The sequence below is a fragment of the Triticum urartu genome, chromosome 7 (assembly GCF_003073215.2).
Source record: "Triticum urartu cultivar G1812 chromosome 7, Tu2.1, whole genome shotgun sequence".
Lineage (NCBI taxonomy): Eukaryota > Viridiplantae > Streptophyta > Magnoliopsida > Poales > Poaceae > Triticum > Triticum urartu.
This window is the reverse complement of record NC_053028.1, coordinates 80,226,464-80,236,184: the sequence shown is the minus strand read 5'-3', so window position 1 is coordinate 80,236,184 and position 9,721 is coordinate 80,226,464. Positions and strand designations below refer to the sequence as shown.

The 9,721-nt window shown below is 47.0% G+C and overlaps 1 protein-coding gene across 1 annotated transcript; it reads left to right on the top strand.

Moving 5' to 3' along the window:
• Positions 1 to 2,240: 2,240 nt before the first annotated feature.
• On the top strand, positions 2,241 to 5,098 carry LOC125522085. Its single transcript, XM_048687157.1, has 3 exons — positions 2,241 to 2,791; positions 3,108 to 3,426; positions 4,718 to 5,098. Exons 1-3 carry the CDS (start codon positions 2,276 to 2,278, stop codon positions 4,756 to 4,758), a joined length of 876 nt encoding a protein of 291 aa, XP_048543114.1. The 5' UTR covers positions 2,241 to 2,275; the 3' UTR covers positions 4,759 to 5,098.
• Positions 5,099 to 9,721: the final 4,623 nt, after the last annotated feature.

The following is a 9,721-nucleotide window of genomic DNA, read 5'->3' as shown; positions in this document are numbered from 1 at the left end:
CGAGGGAGCCAGGGGTTGCGGTAGGAGCCGTCGTCGTTACGTCTTCCGGTAGTTGAGAGCTCCAAAGGACCAGCGGCCCAACGGTGGCCATGATGGTCATGTGAGGATTGCGGCGAATAATAACCTCGACGCGAACGCTGGTGTTGTGGCAGCTATTTCGGGTGGCGTAGGGGCAGGGAACTGCATGAAATGTAGCAAATTGGGAAATTGTGCGAGTGGGTCAAATAACTATCGTAGTCCTCAAAGTTCTAGGCCCTGATCTTTGAGACAAAAAATTGAGAGACTACTCTAGCCAATGTGCGACATCCTACGACTACACCCGAGAAGTCATATTGAGGGGAGTACGATCGATCTTGGTATCACCCATGGCGGTGCCTATGATTATTATGTCGTGATTGTCCCTAGGATGTCGAGGTGTTGTAGACCTACTCGAAATAATATGAGGTGAGTATGTAGTAGGACCATTGATCGATGTGGCTTGAGCGCCCCATCACGCAAGGCGTGATTGGAACCAGTGAAGTATATTCAACTTGATGACGTGTGATCTCAACAATCGACAATACTTGTCAATAACTTTGTAGGTGTCTCGTACAATAGGTGTAGGTGATTTATTTTGTCATGGGACGTAACCTTGGACCACCAAGGGCCAGTAAGCACAATTTTACCTAGGTTCAGGGCCCCTAGTAGCCTTACACATGCTTTGATTGGATTATATAGTGAGACGTAGTACAATGAGGGTTAGAATATGGGATCTGGTGAGTTGATAAGCAACTCAACAACTATGGTGTTGGATTATATCTTGAGACATAGTAAAGTGGGGTTACAGTTTGGGGATTCGGTGAGTCGGGGAGACACTCGATGACTATGGTGTATGAACTAGGTGGGATGCGCTTGATTGCTATGACTTTTGTCTCCAATACACGGCTTGTGTAGATATTGTCGGATTTTGCAACGGGAGGTTACTGAAACATGGCAGATATCGCATGATGTCATACATTATCCAACGGCTGTTGTCAGAAAAAAAAATCTGCAACATGACCTTAGTTGCAAAAAAACTCCAACAAGATCTCAGTTGCAATTATTTTGACAACAAAACCTTTTTTGCGAAATAATTCTGCAACATGACCTGTGTTGCAGAAAATTACTGCAACACGACCTTTGTTGCAATGGTAAAGTGTGACGCTTGAGCACTCACTTAGCCTAATCTGACATTTCACTTAGCCTAATCTGACGTTTCGCGAGCCGGCCGACGCGTAGCAGTGGGGAAAATATCCGGTGCTCCGGGAGCACCTAAGCTTAGGTGCTCCTGTGTGAGCTCGGCCGTTGGATCTCATATCCAAGAGCTCCTATGAAATGATGCACTTTTTGCAAAAAAAAACCTCGTAAAATTTGAAAAATGCGCGCAAGTACAACAGCTCTTCGTATGCCGTTGGATCTGAGATCTGAGGGCCTAGAAGTCCGTATCATGGGAGCACCTATGCTCCCGTATCACATGATACTCTTCCCGTAGCAGTGCCCATAAATGAATTAGAGTATGAACTTAGGATTTACTTCCTCCGTTTCAAATTACTTGACCCATATTTATCTAGATATGAATGTATGTAGGCACTAAACAAGTATAGATATATCCGTATTTAGACAAATTCAAGTTTACAATGATGACACTCACAGGTAGCCACTAGCGAGCGACATAAAGGAGCAAGAGCTCGCACCCCATGGCAGTTCTGCTGGATCTGATGGTGCTTCGCTCCTCGCTGGTGCCCGCGGGCTTGCGCCGCGCCGGTGGCCCGGGGCATCCAGGCAAGGAGGGGGAGCGATGCCGCCGGCTGTTCCGTGGCTCCGCGCCGTCGTGCCGGGGAAGCATGGAGGAGAGGCTCGCCGGGGGAGGGAAGGGGCGGCGCTGCCGACCACCGGCCGTTCCGTGGCTCCGCGGCGTCGTGCTGGGGAAGCGTGGAGGGAGAGGCTCGCCGGGGAAAGGGCAGGAGCGGCGCTGCCGACCGGGCCGCCGCCGCCGCGCGTGGGCCTGTGCAGGAGGAACAGAGTGAAGACCGCGCCCTGGAGTGCGGGCCGGGCCGACAAAACGGCCCTCAGGCCCACCTCGCGCCCAAAGCCCGGTACGGCGCCTTCAAATACCCCCGCCTTGCCGCCCGAACGTAACCGCCTGAACCAACAGCTTCCTCCCCGTCGCCGGAGCTCCAAGAAACCAAGGCCCCGCTCTCCACCGCGCAGCGCCCACCTCCTCTGATCTCCGGCGGCCCGGCGCCGGCGGTGACCAATGGACCGGTTCTACGACGAGCAGTACGTGCGGCTGCGGAACCGCAAGCTCGACAAGTACTACCTCCACGCCGACGACGACGGGGTGGGCGTCTCCATCAGCCAGCGCCGCAACTCGCTGAACGTGGCGTGGAAGGTGCACATCTACCAAGGCGCCTGCGGCCCGTACCTGCTCCTCCACAGCGCCGCCTACGGCCGCTACCTCGCCGTCACGGCCACGCCGGCGCCGGCCTTGTACCACGGCTTCCGCGCCGAGCTGCGCGACTACGACCATCCGGAGGTGCCGGATATCATGTGGCTGGACGTCAGGGCGGGGCTGGGGCCTGGCGTGCTGCTCCTAAACGCCGGCGACGGCGACCGCTACCTCCGCGCCAACGGCAAGTACCTCCGCTGGAACACCGGCGTCACCGTCGAGAGCAGAGATATTGAGAACGAGAAGGTCAGCTCCATGATGCGCTGGATCGTTGAGCCCATCGACCTCACAGAGCGCGCGCCTCGCATTCCAGACCCGATTCGGGTGAGTTCGCCATGACCCGCTTCTTGATAACTCGCGAATTGCTTCCGTCTGAGCCTACTATCGATTGAGCGAATTGATAGTTCGTAGCCTACTATCGAGTGAGTTCTTGGGCGTCGTTAATTTGCATCGCAGCTCTACTGCAGGGATTGCGACTTGTGTTGATTTCATTTTCTCGAGATCAATTTCTGGTTCTGCTGTTGCCAAATTTGCTCTTCTTGACTTGTTGCGCCGTCGAGATTCCTGATCGCATTTGTGTTTTCGATCAGAAAATTTGATCTCCTGAATATAACCATGGTTCTTGGTGACTCAACTGCAGGCTCGCCTCCCTGAAGACCTCTCCGTCGTCGTGTTCGGGCGCCAGCCAGGGGCGTTGCGGGAGATTCGGTTCGTGCAAGCGAACCCCGAAGGGGTGTACCCCGAGGCCCAGCAAGGCTGGGCCGCGTTCAATATCAGGGGGAGGTCCTTGTACAACCTGCGGGACCGGCTGGCCAGAGAGGTCGACCTGCAGCCCGACGGCATCGCCATGTGCATCCGAGCGGGCCGCTACGGGAGGCTGACCCCACTCGTCGTCGACCTGCCCCGCCGTGGCTGGGGCGACATCTACCAGATCGTCGTCTTCAGCTCCGGGACCGCTGGTGAGAGCCTCTCTCCATGTCACAACTTCCTAATGATCTCCTAATGAGGGTGAACCGGTAGACTTGATTGAATCTGTTTTGCACAATGTACAGGTTTTGGTGTAGGTACTGTTTGCTGCATGGCCATGATAATTTTGGTTTTATTTTGGTGGGCTGTTAATCTGCTTGTGTTTGAAAAATAGTTTACTCAGACTGTTTGTGGTAAAACAGTTAACTGAAATTGTTAATCTGAGAAATAAGTTAACTGAAACTGTTAGGAGTTGGGAATTGTCTGCAACCGGTGTCGTCCTGTCAACTTTTTGGTTAATGGAAAGTAACATTTTACACTCAACCTTGATATGGACTGGAAAGTGTTGGTTTCATACTACAGTCCTTGATTCAGATAATTCAGTTTTCTATTTGGTGCTATTTGCCGTCAGTACATTTTGTATGTTCAAAGCTAGTAAAATATGGAACTTAAATAGACGAATGAGGTGATTAATCTTATTCAGCCCTAACAGAGAAGATTGTGATATCCGTTTAATTTAGACTATTTTACTTGTGTTGAATAATCTGAACAAAATTCAGGTTCTTATACAGTACTAAATTAAATCTAGTTTCTGCAAATGAGCTATATTGTTTTCAGGTTTTGTGCATGAGCTGTATTACTAGTCTTGTTAAAAAAATTGAGAACTCCGAGGTTTAGATTGTTGATCTGCTTCCTGCTAATCTTCTTTTACTAGAAATGCACTGGTGGTCTTCAATATGTTTTGCACAGTGCACACATGGTTGTGTAGATACTGTTTACTGCATGAACATGATATCTGAAGTCTGTCTTTAGTGGAATGCTAATCTGATCGTGCTTGGAAAAAGGATATAATGATAGGTTTTGTTAGGACTTGGGACTTGTCTGAAACTGTCGTAATCCTGTAGAAAAGTGAAAGTAGTTTAATGGGAATAGTAGGTGTCGATGCCGTGTGGATCTATCCATCTGTGTATGCATGGTAAAAAATGGATGAGCTCTGAAGCTAGTAGGAACTACTTTTCCACATTTCTTTTCTTGATTCAGATAATTGAGTTCGCCCATTTCGTAGCATTTAGTCGCCAGTAGAAATTATGGGACCTAAAAAGTCAAATCAAGTTCAGTCATCTCATTTCATCTTTCAGGTTGTATCCTACAGTAGATGGTACATAAAAGCTTAGTTCCTTGCACATTATATTGTTTCATGTTTTGTCTTCTTGATCTTGTCAATATATTGTTAATTGATTATTGATCTGCCGCCTAACTGCCTCGTTATTTCTGCCAATTCAGCCTATGCTGCGCTGCGATACCCGAATGTCGACGGAGCGTAGAGAAGGATCAGAGCCGGAGTCCTGACAGTTCACCTCTTCAGAAGTTTCACCGCCTCGGACACAACAATGGCATAACTGAACGCCTGCTTTAGCATATAGATATATACTCATCAGCTCTTGTGTTTCTCCTGCTAGCTAAACTCTGATGCTGGTTGTAGTAGTCGTTGCAGTGTCACACTTCTGACGTTCATTTCTGTGATGTGGTTGCTACTGCTTCCTGGATGAAGCATTTCACTGTGGGGTTCTTGCAGTGAATCGATGATCCTGCAGTCCTTTTGGATGATGGATGCACTTTGCATAAATGGAAAATGCAGTGGTTGTTGCCAGTAATGATTTGATGATCCTGTTTTCTGTTAGGCTATGCATGTAGTAGTTCTTCCAGTGAGCTGTGTTTCTCATTTGCAACGTTTTGATCTTGTTTTTCACTGTAGGGGTTCTTGCTATGAGTCAATGATCCTGCAACATTTTTAGATGGTGCATTTTGCATAAATGGAATCTGCAGTGGTTCTTGCAATGAGTTGATGATCTTGGATTTCTTTTAGGCTATGCATTTGTCATAAATGAAAAATGTAGTGGTTCTTGCTGCGAGCTGGTGATTGTGTTGTGTTGTTTTGAGTGTTGGCCAGGGATCAGGAAAGGAACAAAGTTTCAGGTTTCTGCACATTACATTGTTTTCAGGTAAGCTGCCTCTTTTTCTTTTGTTATCTTGGTTTAGCAAAATGAGATTGTTCATCTGCTAGAAGGGTTGCAGTACCTGTGACATGGTGCCCAACTGTGTTCCTGCTTAATTCATCCAATGGGGGTGCCAGCTGCATGCATTTCTCTTAGATGAAGCACCTGATAACACTAGTTTTGTGGTTCTTGCTTGTGAGTTGAGCACTTGAGTTTATCTGTTTCTAACTAACAAGTTTCAGTCCAATGAAGGGTGTCCCCCTTTCCAATCTTGTTTTTGTTTTGTTTTGTTTTGGTTATGTTCAATGGCAGCTCCGTTTGTTTTCAGAAGTTTACTCTTTCCCATAAGATCAATCATACTTGGGAGAGATTTCATGAAAAAATCACCCACTCAAGCATAAGAATATGTCTGTGAGGCACACTTTGGCCCTGCCTGATGAGTCTGTAACTGAAGCTGCAGTGGCTATCATTTGACATAAGTGTTTTCTTCTTCCCAATGTAATGATGGTTAGGTTGGCACACAATTTGGTATCTTTCCACTCAGTCAGCACTCATGTTTCTAGTTTTCGATCGGAACTAATTAACAACATTCAGCCTAACAAGGATTTCTGACAGAAAACTTGGCAAATGAGAAATTGACACGTGGTTCAATTGGCGAATGAGAAATTGACACGTCAAAAATCATCATTGCTCAGGGTTGTTAATGGGTATCGGATCCAAAACTGGCACCCAATAGCTTAACGGCGACCCGTTATGGTGGATGTCACGTGTTGGTTACCCTTGACGAAAACACTCCCATGACGCATGATTTATCGATTCTATTATAAAATCATCATGGATGTACATGCGTGACAGAATATTCATATTTTATTAGCCTCTTCGGTACCGTACATTGCCGACTGTGACCTCGAGACATGATGCAAACTTCACCGGTGCATCCAAATCCCGTGAAATGAAGGGGCAAGCAATGGGCATGCCTTGAAATGAAGGTGCTAGCCAATTGATGTGTCTGTGCGTAACTACTATTCACGTTGTTGGTCTGGTGCCTCCTTCTGGTTCGATAAACCTGGGTTCTCAACCGAGGGAAATATTATCTGCTACTATACTACTTCGCCCTTCCTCTTCAGGGAAAACAAACATCTCCATCGTGAGTAGCAACCCCTAGGAGGTAGTCAAGGTCAATTGTGCATGCGCGAGCAGGGTGTCCGACCTCCCGTCTTCTTTGTTGTTGAAGACAAACCACCTTCAAAGGTCTCCAGGCCTGCCGAGCTGCAACCTCCTTGAAGAGGTCAGAGATGACATCACCTGTCGGGGTCGATTGAAAGGATCGAGACGAACCTAGAGGGGCAGCGAATAGGTCCACTTATAAATTTTAATTCTTACTTAGCAACTTTTGCCATTTAAGGTTTTTTTTTATGTTCTTGTACTTGTTTGAGATAATTTTTCTAGTTCAGGGGATATTATTTCTGTTGATGGCTTGACTTAAACATGACACTTGTTTTCGAGTTTGATGTATAATTCTCGTTTCTTGATGCACAAATTTCAGCAATAAAGGTCGATGCCTCCCTTCCACCGTCCTTGCATAGTTAATAGATAATCTAATTTAGGAATTTTCCCATGAATTGATATGGCAGTCTCGTCACATTGTTTGTCGTCATGTTGTATCATGTGAAGCACTACCATAGGCATTATGTGTACTTGAAACAAACCTTCCACCTTCTCTAGACCAGTGGTGTCAATTTGTTCATATAAAAGTAGAACCATGATATCCTCGGAATTGCAGTTGGAATTGTTGTGTTCTAAATATCTTCCACATATAGGTGAAATATTTTTTCCATTGTGGTAAAGAGGGGGTGTTTCACAAATCTACTTAATGTTTTGAGCAGCGAGGGCAGGTTGATCAAGCAGGTGTTCATGGGGAAAAGGGGGAAATGGAAAATTTGCAATAAGTAATTGAGTATAATTACCATGTGTCAGGGCATATATGATTGGCAAAAAACAGAACTTGAGAAATGGACAACAAAAATAATGGTAATGATGTGGGTGTGTGAAATTTGCCATGGGGGAGGTTGTATTGTTTATAACTAGTTGAAAGATCGTGGATGTCGCCTAGAGGGGGGGGGGGGTGAATAGGCACTTTAAAATAATTATGGTTTAGGCTTGAACAAATGCGGAATAAACCTAGCGGTTAATTTGTCAAACACAAAACCTACAACAACTAGGCTCACCTATGTGCACCAACAACTTATACTAAGCAAGATAAACAACTATGTGATAGCAAGATATATGACAAGAAACAATATGGCTATCACAAAGTAAAGTGCATAAGTAAAGGGCTTGGGTAAGAGATAATCGAGGCACGCGGAGACGACGATGTATCCCGAAGTTCACACCCTTACGGATGCTAATCTCCGTTTGGAGCGGTGTGGAGGCACAATGCTCCCCAAGAAACCACTAGGGCCACCGTAATCTCCTCACGCCTCACACAATGCAAGATGCCGTGATTTCACTAAGGTACCCTTGAGGGCGGTCACCGAACCCGTACAAATGGCAACCCTTGGGGGCGGTCACCAAACCCGTACACTCTCGCAACCCTTGGGGGCGGTCACCGGTACCCGTCAAATTGCTCGGGGCGATCTCCACAACCTAATCGGAGACCCCGACACTTGCGCGGAGCTTTACACCACAATGATTGAGCTCCGAACACCACCAACCGTCTAGGGCGCCTAAGCACCCAAGAGGAACAAGCTCAAGGGTACCAAGAACCCAAGAATAATAAGCTTCTCAACTTGTAACTTCCACGTATCACGTGGAGAACTCAAACCGATGCACCAAATGCAATGGCAAGGGTACACGGAGTGTCCAAGTCCTTCTCTCTTAAATCCCACCGAATCAACTAATGCTAGGGAGGAAAATGAGAGGAAGAACAAGAAGGAGAACACCAAGAACTCCAAGATCTAGATCCAAGGGGTTCCCCTCACAAGGAGGAGAAAGTGATTAGTGGAAATGTGGATCTAGATCTCCTCTCTCTTTTCCCTCAAAAACTAGCAAGAATCCATGGAGGGATTGAGAGTTAGCAAGCTCAAAGAAGGTCAACAATGGGAGCAAAAACGAGCTCAAGAGATTCGGTTCATTGGGGAAGAAGACCCCCTTTTATAGGTGGGAAAAAATCCAACCGTTATGCTCACAGCCCGCACAGAGTGGTACTACCCCTCCAAGGAGCGGTACTACCGCTAGGGCGGAAGTACCCCTTTGAAAAACAACAGCGAGGAGGCAAAAGGCCAGTAGAACCGCTGGAGCGGTACTACCGCTCGTCCTCACGGTACTACCGCAAATGGTAGAGGTACTACTGCTTGCGAGCGGTACAAAAAAAATACTTTCGTGCCTACTTCCGCTAAGCAAAACACGAGATTTGGTCCGGAGCGGTACTACCGCTTAGGAGCCACGGTAGTACTGCTCTGGAGTGGTACTACCGCTCAGGAGCCGCGGTAGTACTGCTCTGGAGCGGTAGTAAAAAATTACATCCGCTCTAGCCACGGTAGTACCGCTGCAGCCTTTACAAAAACAACCATAACTTCTGCAAACGGACTCCGAATTCGACGAAACCAAGTTTGTTGGAAAGCTAGCGACAAGGGCTAACACAATCTTGATAGAAATACCAATAAGAAGCAAATGAGAAAAGGCCCAAAAGAAAATGGTGAGAACCCTTCCTCGGATAAGACCGGTAAAACCTCCAACACCGAAAACATCATAGAAGACGCATGCAAACTCCGTTTTTGATGAACTCAAGCTTGTCATCAAGATGACCAAAAGCTCTAAAACTCACAAAGAGAACCAAATAAGAACCGATAAACATGATGCAAGGATGCAATGGTTTGAGCTCTCGACGAACGATACGATCAAGCTACTCACTTGAGAGCCCCTCTTGATAGTACGGCTATCGATCCGATAACCCAGTCTCCCAACTACCACCATGAGACCGGTAAAATAGAAAACCTATCAAGGGCAAAACCCTTGCCTTGCACACGATCCACTTGAGCTAGATGATGACGATCTTGTCCTCCTCAAGATGGACCACCTTTCTTGATTGCGTTGGGTCGATGGAGACTAGATGACTGCTCCCCCATACTCCACTATGGGTGAGCCACTCTTCGGCACATCTTCACAAGTCCATTGACACCAAAATGGATGGCAAGCTTCAAGCACTTGATCTCTTCATGATTCTCCACTTGAACTTGCACACGGCAATCTTGATGACGATCACCACTTGATGTCATCCTTCCCATGGGTT

Bases quoted from the DNA above. Each gene is read 5' to 3' on its own strand.
- LOC125522085 (XM_048687157.1), top strand. From the start codon at position 2,276: ATGGACCGGTTCTACGACGAGCAGTACGTGCGGCTGCGGAACCGCAAG. The intron at 2,792-3,107 runs GTGAGTTCGCCA...ACTCAACTGCAG, and splicing joins GCATTCCAGACCCGATTCGG to GCTCGCCTCCCTGAAGACCT. The intron at 3,427-4,717 runs GTGAGAGCCTCT...CTGCCAATTCAG, and splicing joins CTTCAGCTCCGGGACCGCTG to CCTATGCTGCGCTGCGATAC.